Here is a 27,485-nt window from a genome sequence, read left to right on the forward strand (position 1 = left end):
CGGCAGCCGGAGGAGCGGCTCCGCGGCCCCAGCCCTGCCCCAGCTGCCGCCGCCGCCGCCGTCGCCGCCCAGAGATGCCGCCCGCCGCCCCGCGGCCGCTGCCGTTGCTGCCGCTACTGCTGGCGGTGGCGGCTGCGCCGCGCCCCGCAGCCCCGCCGCACAGGTACCGCGCATCCCCCCGCGCCCGCGCAGCGCTGCGCACCCTCCCCCGCCTCCCTCCCTCCCTCCCTCTCTCCGTCCCTCCTTCCCTCCGCAGCAGCGGTGCCCGCCGCTGGTCCGCACCTCCGCTGCCCGCGGGCAACACCCGCGGGTGTTTCGTTGCCCGTTACCGCATCACAGGAGGGCAGCCCCTTGTAACACACCACGTAACGTAGCACACCGGTATGACATAACGTCCCAGTACCTAAAGCTCAGCGGGGCACTCGCTCACCCTCGTGTCCTCGGCAGTAAGACTGTGGCTCTGCGCAGGGGTTTTGGGGGGCTCCCGTCTGTGCCCCGAGCAGGGAGCAGAAACCGGACCCCTGAAAGCCCTCACCCTGGCAAAATAGGGGCGCCGGCTTCATCGCCAGGCTGGAGCAGCAGGACTGGAGCACGTGGTGGGTTGTGTTCCTGCGGCGGAGAAAACTTCCAAAGTGACTTACATGATGAAAATACCCAAGTTCAAGCTTTTCAGAGTGGAATAGAAAGGAATCAGAAATTATTTTTGTTACTGTGCTGTTTTAATTACTACTATATATCCTAAAAAAGTCATTACCAATCACTTTAAATAATTATGTTTTCATTATAACAGCAATTTGCAGTGATTCACACCACACCTTCCATCTTATGAACTAAAAAAGGAGGAAGGAGAACAGCCCGTGTAATTAGTCCAAGTATTTTCCTCTACACCTCAGTTTGTGTATTAAATTGCACATCTATGTTAGCAGTGAAATTATGTAAGTAATGAAGCATCTATTTAATGTTAGCGATGTTACTAAGTATTTAAGCTGTGTTTTTAAGACAGTTCATGCCTTTTTACTACTATTCACAGAATAAATTAAATATATTTAAAAATTAAGCACTACTTTTTCCTATTATTCTCAGGCCTACATTTGCATGTGGAGGAGTTGTATCTGGAGAGTCAGGGTTTATTGGGAGTGAAGGATTTCCTGGAGTCTACCCTCCAAACAGCAAATGTACTTGGAAAATCACAGTAAGAATTTTTAATATCACAAAATCAGTGCTGAAGATAATGAAGAGCTATTTGTTGTTAATGCCAGTGTTTTACATGGGATAACATATGTGTCATAATGAACTCAGTAATTCAGAGCAGCTCAACTATCTGGAGCTTTTTAGGGTTACTGTAATATGATAACAGTGGCTGAAATAGAACTGACCTTGCTTAATGTCAGAGGCAAGTTTTCATTGACTTCCATAGATAAACCTCTAATTGTTTTAAATTAACCCATTGGGAAGCAAGCACCTACATTTCCAGTCACAGCAGAGAGCAATAGCTGGTTAGATTGAATGGACTAAAGTAAAGCCGTGAGGTGTAGATAATGCAAAGCGAAATTTTTGGCAGGAAGACCTAGAAAAACTTTCAAGCAAAACCAAAAAATTCAGGATTCAGGCAGGTTTGCTTGTCGTATGCTAATAACTGTGTTCTGCCAGGCAGGATGTCTGGAGTATGTCATACAGCAAGCTGCCAAAGCAATAGGGAAGTGTCGTTACGTTTATAAATGACCGTACAAAACCACGTGGAAAGACTGATATTTTGATGCTGAAATGATACTGTAGGGCAGAGACATCATATTTGTGGACAGCAAATGCCATTAAACAATGAGGACTAAACACTCCAGTGTTGGATGCGTCTTTATCCACAGACTCTGAGAAAGGGATTTGAATGAATGATTACTTCTCCTCACATGTGCACAAATTAAGCCCTCCAAAATTGTCCACCAAATTTCCTCTCCATTCTATAGGCACAGTTCACTAAGAACTTCATGGCATTCAGGCCTAGAATATGGGCTTTAGAGAACAGAAGTATAAGAAAGCGTAACCACCACCACCACCACCACCCCCCCCGCAAATCAATCTGCACATTGACACGATCACTAAAGACAACTTCAGTTCAAAGAGTGCATTACAAGCTAGGTGCTTGCAGTAGACTAGGATGTCACAGTGTAATTGTCTCCTGCTACTATAGAGATGCTGACGCAAAGCAGGAGACATTGATCTGTTTACAGTGTTCAGTTAGAACGCCTCTCGTACCAAATGAGTGATGTCATATTAATAATTTTATCTGAAGGATAGCAGTGAGGCTGCAACAGTTGCTTTCTGTACCTTTATTCAGCATTATTATTAGGGCCAAATTAGAGGTTACCTTTCATCTGTGACTGACTTTATCCAGAAGAGAATAACGTGAAATACAGTGTATGCTCATCAACAAACTTGCTTCCTGCTATTGAGAGGCTGAGATTACAGCAATTAGCGTAGCCCTCCTTAGAGTCTGAAGAGCAGACACAAATTGCATTTGGATTCACACACGCATGCCTCAAATAAAAGGGGAAAAACCTCCCAACTTAAGTTTACCAATGTAACTCAGTATTAGCTCTTCAAAAGTTCAAAATTTAACCTGGAGGAAATAATAATTTTGATTGTAACAGCTAAATTTTTTACCATTAAGTAATTCAGATTATAAATGGAGGCAGCAGTGGGGAAGCATTTACTGAAGCATCCCATGGATCTGCCCTTCATCACATATTGGGGATAGAGGGAGAAAAGAACAATTGATTGTATTTTTAAAGTCCGTAGAGAGTGGTTTTCTTGCAGACTTCATGTGGCTGTTGCCATCAAGATGCGAGCGTCCAGGTTAGCCCGGACATTGTGAGAAGAGTTACCACAAAGCTGTGTGTCTGCACTCAGGCTTTACTGACAATGGGAGGAACTCGATGGCTTCTGGTATTTTATGACCATCCTCACTCCCAGTTTTCTGCTGTGCTGCCATTTCCTCCTGCTCTTTGACTGCTGCATACCTATTCTCCATAGCTCGCCCAAAGCCAGCAAAGGGCTGCGCAATTCCAGTAGTCCAGGCTTTCTTTTGTCCCCATCTCATTTAACCCCTATTAGGCAATATTGCTCACTAAGCCAGGTTGATTTTTTTCCTCCATCAACTGTGTAGAGTGCCCTGTCCTTTGGATGCACAGGATGGAGGTAGGGAAAGCAAGGAGTACAAAACTTTCAAGACTAAACCTGCATCCTTTTTAAAAAGAGGAGACCTAACCAAACTGAGGGAAAGTGGTACACTGAAGGGTCGGGTTAACCTGAATTTAAGCAATAAAATCCTTTCACTGTTAACTGGTGAGGCTCAGAATAGCTTGCAATAGCACCCAAGTAAGAAAGCGGCTTACACAGCCATGATGAAATATGCCGTAGTTACTGTTAGGCTTCCTCATTTAGCATCTGATCTTAGAAGGTGACTAAGGCTTTTTGCCTGACCATGTTATCCAAGGACTGTGAACACCTTCCTGAAAACACTCAGCTTAATGCAGGATCTGACAAGTCTTTAAGACTGGAAAAGACATTGATTCACTTTGTGTCTGGGTCACAAGGAGCATGAAGCTGTTGTTTTCTTAACTACAGGATCTCACTGTCCATGGACAAAATCCACAGGGAGGCAGAGTGACAGCTATTTCATTCTGTAGAAGAAAATACGCCTAAAAAATGTTATGGGTAATACAGATAAAGCAATGTAGCATTCAGGTATCAGCTGAAATCTTTCCAACTGGTCTGCTAAACCTAAAAGTCTCTCTAACTCAATTATGGTTCTGTTATTTCAAGAGACTGGGACTTTTTGAGCTGGCTAAAGAAAACAGCTTCTCTATTCTAGAGAGCTCTAAGAAGTGTTCAGCACATGCTTGTGGTTATATTACAACCTTGGCAGACTACCCAGCAGCTTTTAGCTGGCTTTGCTGAGAAGTCATCTGTACAGCTATTTCCTTTCCTATAGTAATGTATGTAGCTTTATCTAAAATATGTCATATACATTTACTTTTAATACTCTGTAATCCTTCTTGGCCATCACCTCGCATAAATGTGTCCCATAGTCCAAGAATCTGGACTGCTGTCCTGTGTTTTGCTGGCAGGCTGTGTAGTTCCCATAAAACTCTAACAACTTTATGTGCCACAATAATACTGAAGACTGTCAGAGTTATGTAAGGTTGTATTTTTATAGGTTCAGAAGCTGTGTTCCAGCAGGTTTGCTGACAATAAGCAAGGTTTGGAGAAGCTGCTTATTAGGGGAACTGGGAATCTGCCCTGGGGGAGTGAAGTATTTTGAATCATTTTCTCTATGTTTTAAGCATTCATTTTCCCATATCACTGTGAAACTGCCCCTTCCAGCAGAGAACAGATCTTCACGCATGGCTGTACTGCCAGAAAAGAAAGGGCTGAATAAAATCTAGTGCCTTTTTGTCAGGAAGAGCAGCTAATAGGATTTTTTTACAGAACTGCTCCTCAGTGGCTGGTGAGCTGGGCAACAAGCGACTGGGCAGGAACTGCGGTTCTTCCCTCCTGTAACTCCAAATAACTTTCACATTCATTCTCAGTAGAGAGAAATAACATGCTTGGCTTGCAGGTAGCTGATGTGTTTTTCAAGTCTACCTAGGACTGCTATGGCAAACCTACAATCAGCATTTTGGTATTAAATACACACCAAAATATATTAAACCCATCAACAATATAGGTTTAAAAAACTGGGCAAAATATTTTCCCAGGAAGTTGGCATTTAAGGGTTTTTTCCTATCAAAAGATTATTTTGAAAGCAAATAATCTAAACCAAGTGATTTTGGAAAGCATAACAGTCTGGGAATCTTCCCCAGAAACAGAGGCACAATGATGAAGAGGGCTTTGCATTCAGTCAGAATAACATAAAACCAACATAACTACTTTAAATGTAAGTGAACTTTGATTAATATTATGTGAAATGGCAGCAATGAATTATCAAAAACAACCAACCAACCAACCCAAAAACCAAAACAACAAACAAACAAAAACCCTAGGGACCTTATTTTGTGGTGGGTTGTCTGTATAAAATAATCATGCCCTTTTGAAAAGGTTAACAGTCTACACGGATGATTTTAGGGAATTAAGGTATAGAAAAACTTCCTAAAAATTCAGGGAGTGCTATTTTCCTTTAGCCTTCAGTAGATGTAAGGCGTCCTTCACATGAGTTTAACGTCATCATTTCTGATCCTAAAGAAGTCCATAGACTTACAATAAGAAGGGATGCAGAGGGCAAGTATGGGTCAGTCACCCTCAGTGTGACAAGGAGCAGCAGAAGCTAAAGTGCCTCTGTCATTGTAAGATACCAGCTGGATGGATAAATGAGAAAGTGAGGCACACCCTGCAGCGGAAGCATCACACATTCTTCCTTTGACTCCTCCTCATCTTCCTTTTTCTTTTTTCTTTTCTTTTTTAATTAAAAGCTGCAATTCCTTCCAATTCTTCCTCTGAGGTATCCCATTATCTTACTGCATCAGACTCAGACATGGCTCAAAGTAAACAACACTGAGTCATGCTGGCCTTTGCCTTCTCCCTTGTGTTTCTCATGGAACAGTGTTTTAAATGTCCTAGGATAAACATTGGCAGACCTTAGCACATTCACTTTCAACATTTAAAAAAGGGAAATGGTAGAAATGAAAGAAAAGCATTGTTTTGCAAGAACAACTATGTTTAGGGTGGGATTCCTTGGGAGTAGCTGCAAACTGATGCAGCTGCTGCCAGAATGTGGAACCACCATCCTCTGCACTCTTGAATGTCATCTGTTCAGACCACAAACTTTTAATGATTTAACATACTGGAACAAATTTGATGGTTTTATGAATAATGAAAAATATTATTTTAATAAGCAGTGACATTATTTTATAAAGTAATGGCACTAAGTAGCAACTGGGATTAAGGGCCTCAGTTGACACATTTCTGTAAATGACTTCTCTCCCCACATTCAGCTAAATGTGAGCGAGGATTACTCTGACAACTATAATCTGGAGCAGGCTCCTTGTTAAACATTCATGACCAAGTGGCTGAGTTTTTCCTCCACATTTTTTACGAACAGTTGCAAACCAAAACTTGGAAACTCAGTACATGATAGGGAATATTCTTGACCAAGATCAAGTAGACTAAACTAGGAGCAGCTAGAGAGATTAAAAGCTATCATGAAGCATAACTGGATAACGTAATGTAGTTTAGTATAACAAAGCAGTGGAGAGAAGGAAGGATACAGCACTGCACAGAATTACTTATACCATGAAACAGAAAACCCAAGACTTGAGTGAATGGTTGGCTGGCAGTTCAGAGTTTGGCTGCTTGGCCAGCATCCTCTCCCAGTCAAGCATGGGCCAGTCCCTCATTCTGGTTCCCTGTGCCCCACCTGGAGCAGCAGAACAGAGTGGAATAACGGGGGGTAGGAGCGAGTGCCTTAAGGCTGGTGTGAGCAGAGCAATGCTGGGTCAGTACTCTCACAGAACAAAGCTGCCACTGAGCACCCGTCAGCATCATCAAGGGGTAACCACTTGGCTGAATCTGAACGCATTTCTAAAAGGACAGCAAAAAGACGTATTCCTACCCCAGAAGCAGCCACCTCTCACATTTCCACTTCCTTCTTCAAACTCTGGGAGGGAGTAGGTGTCTTCAAAGATGAATTCAAGCTGAGGAAGCAGGGAAAAAATATCAGGTAATGACAAAACTATTTAATATGATAGAGCAACTTCTGCTCAACTTTCAGAAACAGTGGAAGGAAAAGGGGAAACTTCTTAAAGGTGGTCAAGTCGGAGCAGAACCGCAAGGCAGTGGAAAATGATGGACAATCTTAACTGTAGGTATAACAGCTCGGTCTGTTTTAAAACATGATGACCTTTAAAGGTCACCTCATTTGGATCCTGTTTCACCAGTTGTACAAACTGGTGAATAACGAGTGTTCCAGCCCAAATGACTGTAAGTTATTTTACATACATACTTCTGGGAAAAAAGGCTGCTTTAATTTAACTGCCTAAATCTGGCTTTATCTGACTAACTTTCCAGCCAGCATTTTTTAACTGATTTGTCCAGTCACACAGAGTTTGTAGTATAACCATAAATTACATTTGGGTCTTCTGACAGGAATAGCAAATTCCTCTTAGTTCTTTTTCCATTAAGATGGCTGTGTCTTAGTGCTTCTTAGTGATTCAGACCAGCAGACAAGCGAATGCAATAGTAAAGAGAATTAGTTATGAGAGCAGTGATTCAAGGAATCATATTGCTTTCACAGAATAAATATACATGTGGAATAATTTCTGTCACCAGCAATAGGGCTTGCTCAGTTCAGTAGCCTGAGTTTCAAACCTAATACCTGGCTTCACAGTTTTCTAAAACATAGTCATTGTGGTTTGGAATTTCTGGGTAAGATCAGATGAGTTTTGTGGTTTTGACGCAGTAGCAGTAGTAGTAGTGCTGTACGTCAGCACAGGGCAACTGAATGTATTTTTGAGAGAACTTGGAACTTAAAGGAGCATATTCTGAATCCAGCAACAGGAACTGTAGTGGGGCTTGTCAGTACATGGGGCCCAGGCAGTTGAAAACAGCTCATGCATAAGTCTGTACTGCTGCAGGATCACTGTTAGCACTGGACATAAAAGCAGCTGCATGAATGAATAATCTTACCATATCTATGTCACACTTCTTAGCACATCTAGAGCTGCTAGAGCTAGAGTATCTTCTGGGGGTTAAGTGGTCTCTTCCATCTATAGCACCTCCATCTATACCTGACAAGGCATTTTAATGCTGTGAGTTTCAATAGCTAAAAATGCTGTTTGACAGTTTCACATAGGAACAGTTTATCTCAAACTGGTGTTTTAAAATTAGTCACTCTTAAAGAAGGAAAAAAAAATCATGAACTCTTAAATGAAGTGGCTTAAATATGGACTTCCTGCAGATATATTAAGTGTGTTGTATATTTAAAAATAGAAAATAGCAATGTCTCAGTAAAATAGAACAAATGCAATTATTTTAATAGGTAAGCACCCTTTTGGGCTGTGAATTAAATGTAGATAATTACACTCTGCCTGTCTAGCGTTCCTCTATATTGCAAAATACTGTTTCCCTTCTTCCTGTCCTGTCGCATAGCATTGAGTGCTTTGTTAGAATAGTTTTGACTTCTCGCTATGCTGCTTATTCTCTTACAAGCTTCCAACTCTATCCCAGGAAATGTTCTCCTCATTGTAACCTATTATGCTTTCTCAATTTACATCCTTCTCCTTACTCTTGCCTCTTTCACAATGTCCACAGATGCAGGCATGTAAGAAGATTTGCTGTCTTACATCTCCTCAGGTGCTTCAGAAAACAAAACTCTTCTGTACTGAAGACAACCACCAATGGTTCTTTTGAATTCCCTGTTCATAATTTTACGTATTCTTTCCAAATACAGTTCTTTCACTGCAGCCTTCAAGCTAAATGTACCCACTTCAATAACTAAATATTAGGGTTGTACAGCATTAGCCGTAAAGTTTCCAATTTTCATTTATAAATGTAAGTCATGTATCAGTAAATAAAAGAATTCTTTAAACTATGAAATTTTATGACATAAATAAGGCCAGTTCATCTGTTCACAATTGTAAATTGCTTCTTTTTTCTTTTTTCTTTAACATACTGCTCTCATCCTCCTCACTTTCCTTGGTGACAGGGAGCTGCATGGCTGATTGCATACTTAGAGCAGAAAACAAGAGAAACATGCGTAGCTGAACTGGGTGGTGATGCTATATAATTGACTATATGAGCCTGGCTAGGCAATACTGTGGATTAGGAAGAAAATAATGGCAACAGAGACGGCCAGAGCTTTGTTTTTATGATTGGTACAATATGATATTAAAAACTTTTCTGCCTGAAGTATACTTGGCAAAAAGGGCTTACCTGGTGAGAAGTGAAGGATACGAAAATACTCATGCAAATTGTGGGATCAAATAGATATGTGGTATCAGTCACGCTTCACAATATATCTCTCCCTCCTTCCCTCTCTCTGCAGGTCCCAGAAGGAAAAGTGGTGGTTCTTTCTTTTAGATATTTAGACCTGGAAAGTGACAACTTGTGCCGATACGATTTTGTGGATATATACAATGGCCATGCCAATGGACAACGCATAGGCAGGTTCTGTGGTACTGTGAAACCAGGTGCTCTTGTATCCAACAGCAATAAAATGTTGGTGCAGATGACTTCAGATGCTAATACTGCTGGAAGTGGATTCATTGCGAAGTTTTCTGCAGCAGAACCACATGAAAGAGGTAATTAACAATCACATATGTGCCAAAGAGAAATATAACTGTACAAATCTACGGAGAGCCACATAAATGCTTAAAAAGATGTGATGCCAGACGGATTAGGTATTATGCTGTTCAACATATTCATTAATTAACTTGCTGAGGATATCACAAAGTATAACTGTTTCATCATAGTCAATCAAAGTCGTAAAGAGGAGGGCTAACTATTATAAGACTTGTGAAAGAGCTGCACCTAGTAGTAATATGGTAATGGCTAGTCAATGAAATGGTAGATGAAATTCAATACAGATAAAAGTTGCAAATAAGGGGGAAACCCCTAACTTCATGTATACTACAATGGGCTCTGAACTTAGTATTACCACTTAGGAATGAGATCTCAGTTTTGAAACAGGTAACTTATGAAAACAATAGTTGAGCATCAACCTGGTGCAAATAGGTATCAAAAAAGAAACAGAAGTTTAACAATTTCTTGAAAAGGGAATAAAGACCAAACACAAACAACAAATTATGCCCCTATAAATCCATAATGCATAATACATCTTTAATACTGTGTGCCATTTGGATGTTCCTATCTCAGAACAGGATATAATAAAACTATCAGAAGCAATCAGAGTTAACAAGTACAAAAGAGTTATGGAACATCTTCTGCACAAAGACCAGCTGCAAAGCATGGAACACCTTCATGCTGGAAAAGAGAAGGTCAAGGGGAGTGTAGGAGAAGGCTCTAAAGGCATGGATGGTACAGAGAAATTGAACAGGGATCACTGCCTCTTCTCATACAAAAACCAGATGAGCAAGTGGCTGCAAAGAAGGTGATTTTTCCCAGTGAGCTGTTAAGTGGTGGATTGCTGTGCCAGGGAACATTGTGGATTGTTAATTTCCTCACTGGTTTAAAAACAATTAGAAAAACATATGAAAGAAAAAATTGTCAGGTATTATTAAACATAAAGACATTGCCCTGTGCCTGGGAAGACCAAAAACTGCGAGAGGCTGGGAGGTTACAGGGAGGTGGCATTGCCCTGCTGAGGGACTCTTTTTCAAGGCTTTTGGTATCGGCGTGATAGCAGATTGTTAGGTTGTTAGATAGCAGATATATGATAGCAGATAGACAGGTTGTTAGGCTGACACAGTGCAGGTGATGAGTAATTTACAAGTCCTTCTAATTGTATCCCTGTATTGCCCCCGGACACAGCTTCCCCTGTGGGCTGTGGGGAAATTCTCCAGCACCTACAGCTCCTCCTCCTCCAACCCTGGTGTGCACAGGAATGTTTCTCTCTTCTTTTTTACCCCCTTCTTCATCTGCATCTGTCTTTTTCTACCCTTAATTACATACATTTTCACAAAGGTGCCACCAACTGAGCTGAAGGGCTCAGCCACGTCCAGTGGTGGGGCTGTGGCAGGTCTGGCTGGGACTGGCCATGTCCCCTCACCGAGGCCCCTGCAGCAAAACAAGTGCATTACAGGAGCTACCTGCATGCTGTTGCACTGAGGTCAGTGTGGTGTGCTGTGCTTGCAGGGGATCAGTACTGTGGGGGCCGACTGGAGAAGCCGTCGGGGTCATTCCAAACACCCAACTGGCCAGAGCGAGACTACCCAGCAGGAGTCACCTGCTCCTGGCACATTGTTGCCCCAAAGAACCAGGTAAGGCGCTGCCATCACCCTGCCAGCACGGCCCAGCTTCTATTGCTTACAAGGACTAACAGCTCACGACAGCCTGCTTGCACAACACACCGCCTGTGTTGCACTGCAACCATAAAAATGCTATTTGGCTGACGTGTGAATCTGGGCTTGTGCAAAGCAGTACAAGCACACCTATGCTGCAGCAATGCCCGCTTTCCTCTCTGGTATTGCCTGGCTCACTCCAGTAACTCCTGTGCTTTCTCAACACCGCATGTCCTCCTCTGTCACTGACTTATTCATGTCATACATGGAATGGTTTGGGTTGGAAGGGACCTTAAAGCTCATCCAGTTCTAACCCCGGGCATGTGCAGGGACACTTTCCACTAGACCAGGTTGCTCCAAGCCCCATCCAGCCTGGCCTTGAACACTGCCAGGGATAGGGCAGCCACAGCTTCTCTGGGTAACCTGTGCCAGTGTCTCACCACCCTCACAGTGGAGAACTTCTTCCTAATATCCTGTCTAAACCCCTTCAGTTGAACACCTCCTAAATTAAGTTTTTAAAAGTATCTGTAACTGGCGAGGCTTTTAAAACAGGCATTTTTAAAGCTTATTTACTTAATTAATGAAATTATCATGCAAATTCAGTTAGGGCGGATGATCATCTCAAGACCAAACATGATCATGACCACTGCTACATTTAAGTCTAACAACATTTGTAGCATTTATTGGTGTTGCTGCACTTTATTATTGAGGTACCCAGGCAGAACTGATTGAGTTTAGTAACAGCAGAAATTTTATTCTGCCCTCAGTACAGGGAATGTATTTAGATTTGTCCTGCACAGGAATTTTCCATGTACATTGCATGAAGTTTTATTTCATAGGTTGAAGATGCCATCTCATAATATGCTTCCTTAGTTAGGCAGATAACATCAGATCATATGTTACAATTTCATTAAGCCCTGAAGAGATGTGACAGCAGACCAAGAGGGCTTATTTGCCACACATGGCAAACCAAGTGTGTTCCCTATACTGTAGGGCTCATCTCAATCCTAGCTTTACATTTTCTGGTTGTTGCTGAGCCATATGCTTTGTACCTTGGCAGGAAATCTACCATAATTGAATGTTTTTGTCACCAAGCATGTTTGGTAGGCTGCTTTTCTTAACCACATACAGCTTCTTAACTTCTTCTATATGTAAAGACAACTTTCCTCTTAATCTTCTGCTCATGACTATAATCCTCCAAATAAAAAGAAAAGCTGCCCTAGATAAATATATTCTTCAGATCTTTCACACTTTTCCATTTACCAAGACATTTTATCCCTTGAACTGAAGCAGAGTGTCAGCTTAGTCTTTCCTGTACTACTCTTTAATCCACATTCCTTGCTTGCTAGATACAGGTCATTTAACAATCCTGCAGAACAGGCAGTGATTTTTAAAACCTTATCTGCAAATTGCAGATTACTTTGGTTCTTTCAAAGTATCTCTAGATAAGCCTAAAAACTTCTCCTAAGCTTGTAGAAAGGCTATGTAAGCACAAAAATAAGGACATCATACCCTGTACATTTTGAGGACTCTGTTCCAGAGACCTACAAGTTTCCAAATACATATTTTTTGTGTACTGCAGTAGTGGTTGTTTGCATGCAAATGAGGCAGAATTTTGACAGTTGAAAGCCATTTTTGAGGAAAGTGAATAACCATCTTTCTTCAAGTGCACATGAAAAGCTGTTCACTCTTCCATTTGCCAAAGTTTAGGTGCCGTTGTCTGTACTTCTCTTTCACAAGCATGTGAGCAATAAAGCAAGGCACACTTTTGCTTCTAATACAAATCTATGGCTTCTTTTATTATAGAAGATGTAGGAGCTGCTCATGATGGTGAAGAGCTTCTATTCTATCGTGAAATACTTCTTCATTAGTGCAAAGTGCACTTAGGAACAATAGTAAAGTAGATATTACAGCTTACCATTTTGCCCGCTATGGAAAAATTGAGCATTTCCACTCCCAGTTGCATTACTTATTTCTATACAATATTTTTTGGTCATAAGCATGTTATTCAGATGGGTACCTCCATTTAAAGTGCATTTTTTCTTCACAACCACAAGGCTTTTGAAACAAGCCTGTTACTCATTTCTGAAATGAAGTCCCCCATGGCTACTCATACTTTATGGGAAACGAAATGATGCCTTACACATCTGAACAGTGCAAAAGCATATCCAGGCAAAACTAAGACATCAGGTGATAGGAGGCTATCATTACTATGAATGTAGAACAGGACCACTTTTACTATGTCAGTAAATCAAAGTGTATGCAATGCACAAATGACTCAGTTTTACTTTGTACAGTCTTAAAAGATTTAATATCATCTTTGAGACAGAACTTTAAAAAGAAATCCTGCATAGCTACAATCAGCACAATTCAGTGCTGTCATTCAAGCCTTAGTTCTACTATTTATGGGAAGGTGATTTAAAAACTGTTGTGCTTCATATAAGGACACAACCTAAATGCATATATTGCCTCTGTTTTAATTGTGCAGTTGTGTTATGTTCTCCTTCCTTGCTACACACAACTGAGAGTGTTACACTGCAGGACTTCCATTTCAGAGCATTAGATTCCGTATCTGTTTCCTTGTCCATAGTTTTTCTTTCTTAAGTAGAAAAGCCCATAAATATAAGTCCTGTTGGAGGTAATGGCATCAGTACTGGAAATATTAGAGTTATACTAGTTCTCTCTTACGATTTCCAAAGCCCAACATATATGGAAATTGTGTACAGAAACACAATTCATTTAACTACTTACTTTCTCTTGATTTTAGTCTTACTATTTACTGATTTTCTTTCTAGTAATATTTTTGTTTCTGACCTTTTTATTTCTGCATCAAGTAAACAGCACTGGCAACCACAGTGGTTCAAGCCCTGTTCTTAATGAAGTCAGTAAAATGGCTCTTAACCAACTTTGCCCTTACTTTTTCTTTAGTGTATCTTGAATGATACAATGACACTAAAAGCCCCTTGTTTGTGGTTTAGATTTGTTACGGTTACTTTAAAAGCAACCTAACACCGGACACCTACTATCCTGTTTTCATTCACTCATAAAAATTACTTTATCTCAAGTTACTTGCATACATTTGAGAACAAACTGTCTTACAGAATGTTAGTCATAGGCTGAAGAATTTGTTGGAGAGAAGTCACATGGATTAAAATACTTAGCTCCACAATTAAGTGGACTGAGGATTTTTCCTTTACGGAAGGAAAAATCCATTAGTTCTTCATATGAAAAGGTCACTATAAGAGCACTAAAAACCTCTGTATATCAAAACCTCAATGAGTTATTTAACTTTCCCTGCAGCTAATAGAGTTAAAGTTTGAGAAGTTTGATGTGGAGAGAGACAACTACTGCAGATATGACTATGTTGCAGTGTTTAATGGTGGGGAAATAAATGATGCTAAAAGAATTGGGAAGTACTGCGGAGACAGTCCACCAGCGTAAGTAACTTCCTTGAATTATGAGCTTTACTACCACTGTTTGCTATTTTTGCTAAGAGTTTTGTACGAGGCTTCTGGAATATTTTTCTTATTTTTTAAAATTAATTATGACATTTTCTACCTCAAACTGAACTTCTAGGAGCTGCTTCATATATTCCCTCCCCCTAGGTTTTTCTCTTCTCTCTCTCGCTCCACTACTAGTGCTGTCTCCAACACATGTTCTGTCCTGTCCATAATTAGGGCACTATCTGATAACATCAATACTAATGGTAATGCCATTGATATTGGTATAATACCAATATTAACCCACAAACCACAACTCACCTATTCCCCTCCAAACCAACTCATCCCTCCAAGCCTCCCACCCGCAAAAACTATTTCCAACCCAGCCAATGGCACTGTAACTATAATCAGGTCTAGCACAGTAGATCATAATTATTGTCCCCAAAAGAGTAGGTTTTTTGGGTGAGGCTAATAACTTTTAGCTCTCATTTCCCATTGTTCCTCTTCCAGCAATCTTCTTAAAGCTGAGTAGCTCTAGAAGATGAAGAGAATGCATTTTATTTCGAGAAATACAAGCCATTAAAAAAGACACATGGAGGTGTGTGACTAGACTTGTATCTCAGAAATAGCAGATAATTTGATTGCCAAGAGCAACTAATTGTGGTACAGGGGGTGAGGTGCATACCTCAGTGTTTCTAAGCATAGCTTGCTTGACTGAGATTTACTATGAGGTTTTTTGTGTTTTTTGTTTGGTTGGGCTTTTTAAGGTTATGTAGCATACCCTCAGGATGTGAGAGGGGAGGCAAACATTCTGAGGACTCTTTTAAAGAGCCCTTTTAAAGATTTTTCTTCTCCATGCAGTAGGTATGCAACAGCATGACAGTGCTAGAAACAGAGTAAGCTTAGGCCTACAGAAATTTGTTAGAAATTTGGCAAGAATTGAAGATTAGAGCTGCACCTGAAACACAGCAACAGCAGTTTCTTTCAGCCAACTTGGGCTTTTGGTCTCGAGTTGCACTTTTTTCCCTTCAATTTGGACATAAAGTTTCTACAGTTTCAGGCCCCCTTCTTGTAGTAAAGTTAAAAAAGTTGCTGTGTAAAAAGGTATTGACAAAAGAGAGTCTTATGGGTAAGATTATTCTTTAATCACTAGGTAATTCACTAAGGTGACGCAAGAGGCTAAATTCTAGCTGTAGTTACATGCATAATCACTTCTTTGTTTTCAGGAAAAACTTCACTAGCAGAAGTAAACTATCATCTTTCCATATTGCCTTCAACCCGAAGGCTGTGAGATGGAGGGAGATTCTGCAAGATAGAGTTAGTATTCAGTACTCAGGCCAAGGAGGTGGCTTAAAAATCTTGGTCATTCACGTCCACCTCTTAGCCAAATGACATTAAGAATTTTTCCATTTTTGCCTCACATATTTATTCATATGAAACTGACTTCATATTCTATAGCTTAGACCTTTACCTGGAAACCAAGATGAATTATTGCCTTGCAGTGCTGTGGCACTTGGAATGACTGCAGATGGATTGAATGGGCCTCCCAATGAGTGACGTGTTTCTTTGACGTGAATGTTGCAAATATCTGTATATGTTAGATAGCAAATCACCATCATCTGAAGTAAAAATATCCCCCTAAAAGCAATTCTATCGCAAACACTCCTCTTTCTTTAGACAAGATTTAAAAAGCAATCAGCAGATGAGAGACATTAGTTACATTACTTAACACTTTATCACCAGGTACTCCATTGATGAGCATAGCATGAGTGACTTTACAGATCCATCCCTTACAACTCAACTTTTACTGCGTAATAGTTAGGTATTTACCTTTAATCTACTGCAAAAAAACCACCCCAAACCTAACACAATCTCTGATTAGAAACACTTAACTAGTTATGTTCCATACACGTGTTCAGTTCCTGGCATTGGTGTTTTGTTGTGCACAAGTCAGATCCAAAGCACTGGAACAAATGGCCTTGCTTCCAAGTTGAACAGAATTGAAGCCAGAAGCATGATTAGAATCTATTTTGACTCTATGCAAGTTACGACATTTCAGATCTTTTCCGACTGAGCTAAGAACCAGACTCCCCAAGATCTCGTCCTCCCCTTCATTCTCATCAGGCAGCAGTGAACATCACCCTTTACAGATGAGGCTGCTGGCTTCCAGTCCCTCCGACTTAGCTGCCTCTTTCCAGCTAAAACCTAGCCCAGAGGGGCAAGTACATTTTCCACTGTCAGGATCTGGTCTTGGCTGACAGGGCAGTGCAAAAGGAAGAAATGCCAGTTAGATCTTGAGAGGTAACCACATGAAGCTTCCTAAACCAACTCTCAGCTGTGGCTCAGCATCTTCTCCACAGCATGTCAAAGCTGTAAATGGGTCTGTCAAACCCTAGTTTGCCATACAGACATTTTAGTATGGACTTGTGAAACAGGGGAACAAGGGCATAATACTGGTCTCAGACCCAGGTCACATAACTTAGAGATGAGATTTCCTGTTACAGAATGATAAAAGTGTCCTGACAGTCCATTTTATGATAGCATTGGTTCCTAAGCAGAGATCTAATATAAAGCTTGAGCATAGTCACTTTCTCTTGCAGATTTGTATATAGGCAGCTTCTATATCCAGTGAAAGAGGGGAAAGTATGTCTCTTGGGGATTTTCCACTAGCTCTGAAGAATTTCCGTGACAATTTATCAGCTGGATTCAGAAAAACAGTAAGGACAGGACCAGTGTTGTAAAAGAACCAGAAATCATGGTGTGTAAACCGAATTACAAAACAAGCCTTCTATAGAGCATTCAGTACGTCTGACACAGTAATTATGTGAGGTGGAACTCATTAACCAGCACACAGATAATGTAACGTGGTATTCTGTAACAGAAACAGTATACACCAGAAGTATGAGTAAAGTGGACACCTTGATCTCATTTGGTGGTTGCAGAGATTAATTCAGATCCAACTGCAGACAAGCAAGCATACAGTGTAACCACATACCTGATTCCTAAATACAATTACTATGATATACAAATGACTGGCGAACATAATAATCACAATTTCCTAGGAGCAGTAATTATTCAAAAAAACCCTGCCTCTCAGACAAAAAGCCCTTTTAAAAAGGACAGGACACACAGACTAGGTCAGATTTTCCGATTTGTAGTTCCAATTTGGTGTTCAGGAAGCAGAACAGAGCTCTCAGGCAGCTGATATCAGTGCCCTCCTATGTTCATAGCTTGTGCCAATACTGCTGCAAGAAAAGTGTATTCTCTGAAACTACAGCAGCATCTGTAAGTTACAGAATTCCAGATAACCAAGCACATGTTTGGTTATGCCAGACTCAACCATCAGAGTAAACTGATTTCTGAAACACCTGCCAAAAACCTGGGAGACGAAGACAACTTTTTAATTCAGAAGCTTGACTGAGCATTTTGGAAAGATCCTGCTCATGAACTCTGTTGGACTTCCTGGGAAGGAACAACACAGACATTAGTTAAACTGCATCTTAAAACCACTTTCTGTTTTCCTCTATCCTTACCAAGATTCTTTTGCCCCTGTATTTATTTTTCTTCCCCAAAACCTGTGGTTGTGCTTGAAAAATCTGTGTTACTAATTATTAATAAATATTGAGACAAGGTCTGTGGAAAGCTTCGAAGAATGAGAGAAGTGATGCTTTGGCTAAACCTGCATTCCATATGATTTTCTCTAACGGTAGTCTTGAACGAAGTCTCATCACACTGCATCCACATACAGAGACAGTGTTAGTGTCACAGAAGGTACTACACAGTTTATGAGCTGGAAACTGATACACTCAAGAGTGCTTGTTTACGACATTTCCTAAGAAAGAAAAGGAAACAAATCCTAAGGAAGGAACTCCATTAGCTCTTCAAGGGCTTGGTAATGACAAAAGCTGAGCCCACAGAAATAATAACTCAAAACATATATTTTTAGTGCTCTTGTTAAAGAATGACAGAATCCAACACTGAATTAGTTTTCTTAAGGCTGTCCAAATCTGTCTTGTTTTGCATGAAACAAATACAAATTAGAAAAACAAAAAACCAAACCCAACAACCAAACAAAAGCATTCACTTACCTCTGCTACAGGCTGAGGATTTCTTTGGTATATTTTCCCGCTGTGTTAAGCGAGTCCCTTCCGTTCCAAGGAAGTGAAGTCTGCAATGAAGTCACACAGAGGAATTTAAAGATACCTATATTGACACAACCTTCAGTAACCAGAGGTTTAGATGATTCGTCAGAATGAGTTTCACACTCAAAACACCAGTGTCTGACTGGTAGCCAGCAAACAAACATCTATTTCAGTATTATTCTGGGAGTACGTATTGCATCCAGACCAATAATTGAAGTGCTCCCTCTTTTTCTTGTAAGAGGAATGCTGTTAATACTTTTTGACTTTGGCATTCAGAATGATGGAAATATTTGTTTTTTCTATTTCAGGCCTATTCTGTCTGAGAGGAATGAATTGCTCATTCAGTTTCTGTCTGATTTAAGCTTAACCGCTGATGGGTTTATTGGCCATTATAAATTCAGACCAAAAAAATTACCCACAACTACAGTTCCACCTACTACCACAACAGTCCCTGCTACCTCAAGTAAGTTTTACTGGCTTTATTTTATTTCTTAAAAATATAAATTATTTTAGGACAGGGAGAGGGTTACAGAAAAATATAATAGAAAATATATTAAGAATTAAAATTTTATCGTATTTCAAATATCGAGGGAATGAGTTAGAATTCATATACTCAAGGGAGTATCTTAGTCTGCTCAAGGGACAATCTACTTAACACTGCTAAAACAAAATCTACCCAGGTGAGTGTTCAGTGTAACAGTAACTCCAGCTGAGAGAATTTTCCTGTCTCTTCTCATTTTTTGACAGTTTACCAGTAAATTCCATGGAAGAATGGATGGCCAAAATTCTTTTGTGTAAGATGACCTAAATATTTCAGGACATAGCTTTTATTTAAAGGAACTCTTTCTTCTACACAAGTGAAGATCTGACCATATTTTTATTCATATAGTTATTAAGATCAAGCAAATTGGTATGGAAGCCACCTGAGCCTTCTTCAGGTTCAATATGATGCTACCCCAGATTTATTTTTATTTTAAAACCAAACAAACCATCCCCAATGACAACAAAGAAACCGAGGGATTGGAACTTATAAATAATTATGTCATGCTAAAAATAAGTGTCCTTTTATATTTAAGACTAGACAGCATATATGAAAGATCAAAGGAGGGTTCCTCTGAAGGTATTGCCAGAAGTACCTCATTATTGAGATACTGAGGGATAAATTCTTACAGCTTCTATAGCCTGAATGTGAGAGATTGAAGAAACAGGCATAGCAGAAAACCAACTTATTTGTGGTGTTTTTGCAACGCGTAACCTGATTTGTACTTAAAATGCATCAAAAGACAGGACAGCAATGGTCTGTCAGCAGGAAACCTAGAAGCTGTGGTGCTTAAATACTGCTAACAAAGGGTTTTAAAATAGATGAAAATAAACGTTATAAAAATGAAATTATAATGACCTGTAAATCATCCTGATGCGACTGCTTCTCTAACAATAAATAATTCAGCGCTTCTTCACTATAAAGAACTTCTTAACCAAGTTGTTAGTTCAAACACTTGGTCTCAAGTAATCCAGGCTGTCAGCTACCTCATGCTGTCTTTGTATTCAGGGCTTTGCCATTAAGCCTTGCTCTGTGAGCTCTTTGTGTGTGCACATGCAAAAGAGGTATACTTTACTAATTAACTACAAATAAGTCTTTGTGACAACATCAATGTTAGAAAATAATGCAAAGTCATCTGAGGACTACATATGGAAGGTGCCCAAGGAACTTGTTAGGCAGACAGAAATAAGATGTCCCTTCAATGTCTGATCAGTTATGCACAGTGCGGGCATTTCTGATATCAAAAACAAACCGAAGCACAAGAAAACTGTACAGTTTAATTAAATTTTAATAATTTCCATTCAGAAGTGTCCAGTTCGAGCAGACTTCACTATCTTGCAAATCAGACGTGCTCAAACTTGCAGAGAACTCCAAGCATTAATATTTAAATAGGCACTTTAGTAGGCACTTTCAAGAATTACCTCAATCTCTGCCTTACATAAAAATATTAGTACTTGAAGAAATACATAACTGTTATACAATACATTAATACAAGTAATGAAGATCAATCCATATGTTTATGTAATGGATTTTCCCGTTTCATTGGCTCAAGTCATCAATTTGTCTGTCAATAGTTACATGTAAATGGCAGGCAATTAAACTTTTAATTTGGTCCTTGTCCAAGACGTATTTTGCTAAAATACCATAACATTCTGTACAAACAATAGGCAGACAAATCGTAGCGAAGTTAAGTCACCAACCAAAATTTACTAAACTCAAACGTAAAACTTGAAGTGTTAGCACAAAACCAAACCCAAACTGAGAGGACCAAACAAGATTAGTTTGTAATGCACAACCCCAGTTTTAAGTTTAGAAAAATTACAGCACCTCAGTAAATTTTTGGCAGCTACCACACTGGCGTGCACCTGTGACTCACCTACCTGCTACATTTCTTATCTTCCTGCTACAGACACTGAATTGAGAGACTTAAGGAATTTAAGGGTTAAAATCTTAGTTTTTGGTGCTGCACATATCATTGAGATAGGAGGTGCTTGCCTGACCTAGCACCTGACGCTGCAAGACCAGAAAACTAACTAAATGGCCTGTCACCCTGCCAACCACTAACCGTAATTTGAAACCATAATTTGAAAAATTAACATGTTCCATTCTAGGAGCTGAACATAGTTTATTCCATACGTTGTATTCCATACACTGTTTTCCGTATATTCTATTCCGTATATTTTATTCTACACAGGCCACTTCATAAAGAGAAACTCAGCATATAATTAAAAATGTTTTTAGAAATACACACTGGTAGGAAAGAACTGTGCAGACACATCAAGGCAGCTGAAGTGATGATGGTGGGAGTTTCATTCGTGAGACCATGTAGACCTCTGACTCTAGGACTTGAGGCTACATCATGTAGGACATCATGAGATACGCCTCCATAGACATAGGAACTCTTTCAACACTTCTCCCTGTAGGAGGCAGTTACCTTTCTAATCAGTTGCACTGAATACCAATCATGTGAAGACTAATTAAAATAACCACCTAACCCAAACAACACAAAATCAATGAAAAATATGGGGTCCGATCTTTAAACTTTGGACTCGAAAGGCTAATCAAAGAGTATGAAGATATTCTAACAATCATGGGCATATCGCTGAGGACAAAGTAATTTTAATGCCATTTAGTTGAATCTCAGAAACTTGGAAAACTGTGAAAAGCATCCATTCATTCAAGTAAGGAAAAAGTACAAATTACTGACTGGAAAATTAGCCAGGTGTTTTTTTTTCCAGAAAGTTTAGGCTGAACAAAACTTCTGCAAAAGTCTCCATTCTAAAGGAATTAAAAACCTGCAAACATATTATTCAAAACTAATTAAGTTTCTCTTGGAAATGAGGGTTTTGTGAGGGTTTTGTTAGTGTTTGGGCTTTTTTAATCTGTCAGTCTCAGCTCCATGTTTCCAATAATTATGATATCATTGATCAATTCCAAACAAATCTGAAAAGGACACAAAAGCCTTAAAAATACTGCAGCTGAACACAGTATGTGGAAGGTGCTAGCTGCATAAAGTAGAGACTATTAACAATAATAAAAGTACAAAGTGTATTCACTAGTTTATAAACAAGTCATTCAATCTCAGAAAGGAAATGTTAGTCCCCAGTATTAAAGAGATACTTCAAACATTATGCTTTATTTCAAAATATCATCAATAAAAACTATACATTACTAGATATCATGGAGCTATGTGGGAAATTTAGGAAAAAAGAAATGTCAGGAATTTGAACTCTCATCTCCCTGTCACAGCACAGTAATTTCAGACAAAAGGCCACCCCCTCCCTTCTCAAGTGCTACTGTAATATTATGCAGTATTAGGACACTTTCAGTGTACCACTAGGGCTGTATAGCAACAGACAACAACACTATGTTACATATTTAAGATTGCAATGCAGTTAAATGTGAATTTTCTGTAACATCCCATTCTATAGGGTCATTAGAACAGGTATGGAACTGGGACACACACGGAAAGGCAGTGACTGGAGGTGATGGCAGAGAAAAGGAGTATCGCTATTGCGGTGTTTGTCCCTTGCAGTACCAGAGCTAGTTAATGTATATATCAGGATTGTTAATTCTTTTTTTTTTTTTAACCATGCTCCTTTGTATTTGTATCAAATACCTCACTTCAATTTACTTTTTGCTCCTCAAAAAGTTGTGAAACCTACAGTTGCCCTCTGCCAGCAAAAGTGTAAGAGGAGCGGGACTCTCGAAAGCAACTACTGTTCAAGCAACTTTGGTAAGGAATCAAATTAGTCCCTTTTTAATTATTCACTTTGCAGTGTGTTAGACTCATAGGAGTTTTACCAGACGTAGTTCTGACTTATCGTTAATGTATAGGCTATGTTTTCTATACCATCTTATGTGTGTATCTGACATTAGTATCTGTGTATCACTCAATACATTCTTAGAGATATTCCAAAATGGGCACTGCATATATGTGTGTTTCAAACATACTTTATCAATCCGAAAAGCAAATGACAATATAAGACAACCACCTACAGGAGAGACATGATTCAATTAGTGCACTGTCATCTCATCTGTGTGTAACCAGCCAATACACAATTTATGCTGTACCTGCTTACTTATTCCACAGTTCAATTGACAGACTTCCAATATATTTTAAAAAGAAATTAGAAGGCATCGAAGCTTATAAGCACTGCTTTCTGTAGACAGACACCACCAGGGAAAATGGTGCCTGCTATATATTTAGGTGGCGTTTTCACTGCTCATTTATTCAGTTATGTCTGAGTATTTTCTGATGTTAATACTTAAAGATTTTTCAATTCCCTATAACCTGAAAGTTTGATGGGATAATTTTCCCCAACACACACTGGGGTGGTTTTGGGTTTTTTTTGTTTTTTGTTTTTGTTTTAATCTAACTTTACGGCTAATCCCATGAGATACGAGGAAATTGCATAATTTTGCTAGAAAAACAGTTGAGGGCTGTGGCTGTACCCTAAAGCAGAATGGAATCACTGCAGTGTGAGCCCTTACCACTCTTGACCACCAGCCTGTTTTAATTTGCAACCAGTGTAGGCTGGCCCAAGGCCAAAAGAAGCAGAGAGGGAAAAAAAAAGCCCAAAACTTAGGTCTACTCTTACTTACCAAACCTCAGCTCTTGTGGTCAATGGTAAAAGATACTATATATAAAACTTGTTCTCTTTCCTCTAGCATCAGAGTAACGAATCATATTCTCTCTTGCCTTTTGTCAAATACTTTCATTTTTTTAACCTTTTCCATGGCAGGAATAAGAGTAAAAATATTTTGTATGCTGCTGTGAATGCAAATGTATCTTAGGGGAAGAAAAGAAATTGTATGTTTGTAGTATATGATTTATTCTAAATTTATTTGCTGACTTTGTGAATTTAGAAAAGCTGTTTCTCTTTCATTTTTATTGTTTCTAGAAATATAACTGCAGTACCCAGCATTTTAACATCCACAATTCTCTTTTGATTGAACTTGAACATTCCTATTTAATTAAAAGCTCTGGAAGATAACGTGCAAATTTACAAATGCCTAACCCAAACCGTGGAGTAGGCAGATACATAAAATAAATCTGGCAGCACATACCTGATAACTGAAGATCAAATTCATCCTAGGATACACTAGCTGATTTAGAAAAGGTGATCTGAGAAACAAAACACACTGCTGTTAATACCACTTATTAGTCCCTCTTGCTAAATAAAGGGCCTACAAGTTAATCTAGTAAACCCAGGAATAAAAACGTTATCTTTATTTTCATCCGAGAGATCTTTGGAAGGTATGACAATCTAATTTGTTACCTAAATTTAGCTGAAATCGGCAAATTCCTACCAATATCAGGCCTCAGACAGATCAAAATCTAGCTCCTAGGGCATTAACTATTCCCTGCTACTCATGTGAGAGTGTCAGAGAGCTGGGATTTCAGCTTTTGGCTAGAAAGTTTTCAGTCTTAACTTCTCCAGTGTTTCAAAATTAGTCATTGAAAGTAGTATCAAACTGTACTGTTTAGTTGAAATTATCGAAACCCAGAACTGGGCTTGCAAGAAACTGATACATTTCAAAATATTAATATTTTGGTGCCACAAAAAATTGCCAGTAAATAAGTTATCTATTTCAGGTGATTTTAGTAAGTGTTTCCAGTATTGTTTGTCTGCTTGTTACAAACTAATATACTTAGTTTTTCTTATGCCTCAAATTTTTTGTCTAAATAAAAATGTATCAAATGCTTTTTCTTCTAGTGATAACTGGAACTGTAATCACAACAATAACACGGGCTGGCAGTCTGCATGCCACAATATCCATCATTAATGTATATAAGGAGGGAAATTTAGCAATTCAGCAAGCTGGCAAGAGTATGAGTGCCAAGATTATTGTTGTATGTAAACAGTGTCCTCTCATCAGAAGAGGTAAGTACACAAGAATAACCTCCTTGTGTGTTTATAAAAGACAACATGAAATATGACCACAAAAAACAGTAAGATTACAGTAACTGTTTCTATAATCAGCAACTAATATAATCGATTTAGTATAAAAATAGTTACCCAGCTTTATATTGCTTTCTTCAGTTTTACTTATGAGGATTAGACTCAGTTAGATCAAAGGAGTTTAAAAAAAAGAAAAGGAGTATTTTTTTTAGACCCGCATGATAAAGTAAAATCTGATTTGATTCTCTCAAATGTAGCTCAGTTATATATTTTTTATTTTTACATGTATGATTTTGGAGCTAGTTTTTATACACAATTATTTAGAAGGGAAAACAACACCATGCTAAACCTAGAAGAGCAGTATGTCACAGCAAAGGACAAAAATCAACACACTTCCCTGTTGCTTTGCTCTTGTATATATTTACATCTTTACTGTAGAAATACTAGCATTGTTAAGCCCACTCTGTATCTGCAAACAGCCAGTATTTCTACAGCTATCTTAAGCAATACTATAAAGAGGTCAATAAAGATTATTTCCAGTTAAATGTAACAAGGGCTACCTATATGCTGTTGTAAGAAATACACAGACTTTTTTTCATCGAAGCAAGTAAAAAAACCAGTTTTCAGCTCTGCTTCCTGAGGCAGGAAATCATAAATGGAACCAGAAACAGGAAACAATCAAAATAATATTATAAGCATCACAACCCCCCTGATAACACTGAAGATACTACTAGTATTGAAGCCTATTAATTCAAAGTGGGCAGTACCAAAGAGAAAAATCCTTGTTAGAAACTAGCTTTTGCTCCTTTAGTTCCCTGGGAGCTAGACGTTTGTCTGGGAGATGTATCATCCTTGGTGGAACAAACTGTCTCCTTTTAGGCAGACTGCTGGCTCCAAATCACACACTTCTGTTTCTCCTAAATCAACATTAAGTATTTAATAGTCTTTACTTAATATCTAAACTTTTTTGCTTATACCCCTATAATACCTACTAATCCTTCCAACCTAAGGCCTTGCAAACTCCTAGCACTTCTAAGCCATAAAAATACGCAAATTCATCCAATTTCTCCAAAGCCAGGGCTTTGGAAACACATTAAGTTCACCTTGCTTGCCTGACTGCCTCTTCATATATATAGAAAATGTTGATGTCTCTTGAGGGAGAAAAGCAGAATAAAAACACTCAAGTGCATTATCCTACAAGCTGAACAAATGAGAAAATATTCAAAATGAATGAGACACATTCCACTTGGGGTGTTAGTAGCTAAGTGATCCAGTGTTTACTCTGCATTTTTAATGTCTTTCAGACTCATTTGACAGGCTACATTTAATGAATATTTCCTATATATTTAATTACATAGTAGAGACCTAGCTATATATCTACTTTGATTTTACATAATGGTACCTGAGAAGGCACTGGTCAGAGAGCGAACGAATAGAGACCACAGGCAAAGAACTATAGTTACCAAATTATGTCCTGGATTTCTGCTTTGTAATCTCATTCTCTCCTTTGTAATCTCATTCTCTCCTTTGTAATCTCATTCTCTCCTTTGTAGGTTTAAACTACATCATCATGGGCCAGGTAGAAGAAGATGGTAGAGGCAAAGTCTTTCCCAACAGCTTTGTCATGAGTTTTAAGACTAAGAACTCAAAGATCCTAAATGCCTTGAAAAACAAAACATGTTAAAACTAAACTCTGCAGCTGCATTCTATCATCTCTCTTGAAAAATAATTTCCACTTAGTGTAAGCCATGAAGATACAACTGATTGTCAATACTAAGACCATGCTTGCTCTTTCTTCCCTCACATCCACCTGAGCACACTCTGGCACAAAGCGGTAACCATACATGTACAAGACGAGAACAGATCCTTCTGAGTCTTAAAAGCTGAAGATTTGCAGCACAGCCACCTGATCTGAAACATACCAAATTCCAATTACTTGGAAGTTGTTAATTTATAATTGTCCAATTTTTTAAGGAGTTGTGTATGTAAAATAAGATTTCTAAGTGCAATATTTATAGTAACTCATTTTATCTTGGCTTTTTCTCTAAAGTTGTTTTACTACATGGATTTCTGCAGTATTATCTGTGCTTAATAAAATATTTTAAGATTAAATCATACACCAGCTAGTTATTCATCATGTATAAAGTGGGGCAGACTAAACGTTAAAAACCCTTTTTTGATCATTTACATGCTTTTGATGGTTTGAGTCTTGCATAGTATGACTGACACTACACTTCCTTGCTCATTAAGGTTTCCTTCTATTGAAGTCTGTTGGTTTCCATCAAAAGTTGTTGATTTGAATAGGATTTACTCTTCAAAGAATCAAGACAACTGTAAAACATCACCTTGCTTTTCTCTACTATTGACTGTTATTTAGTTAGGAAATGTCACTACTAAGTTTCATAAGGTAATTAGGGAGGAGAAAGGAATTAATTTAGTGGCAGTGAAGTACACATGCAAATACTTTAAACTTTTGGCTCTACTGTGAAAGAACAGAGAATACAGCA

The 27,485-nt window shown here is 39.0% G+C and overlaps 1 protein-coding gene across 1 annotated transcript; it reads left to right on the forward strand.

Annotated features, from left to right (window-relative positions):
• On the forward strand, positions 1-27,095 carry PCOLCE2 (procollagen C-endopeptidase enhancer 2). Its single transcript, XM_065672661.1, has 9 exons — positions 1-163; positions 1,084-1,192; positions 9,035-9,290; positions 10,804-10,928; positions 14,250-14,386; positions 18,840-18,994; positions 22,725-22,808; positions 24,793-24,960; positions 26,532-27,095. Exons 1-9 carry the CDS (start codon positions 75-77, stop codon positions 26,660-26,662), a joined length of 1,254 nt encoding a protein of 417 aa, XP_065528733.1. The 5' UTR covers positions 1-74; the 3' UTR covers positions 26,663-27,095.
• The last annotated feature ends 390 nt before the right edge of the window (positions 27,096-27,485 follow it).

The sequence above is a fragment of the Lathamus discolor genome, chromosome 3, assembly GCF_037157495.1.
Source record: "Lathamus discolor isolate bLatDis1 chromosome 3, bLatDis1.hap1, whole genome shotgun sequence".
Lineage (NCBI taxonomy): Eukaryota > Metazoa > Chordata > Aves > Psittaciformes > Psittacidae > Lathamus > Lathamus discolor.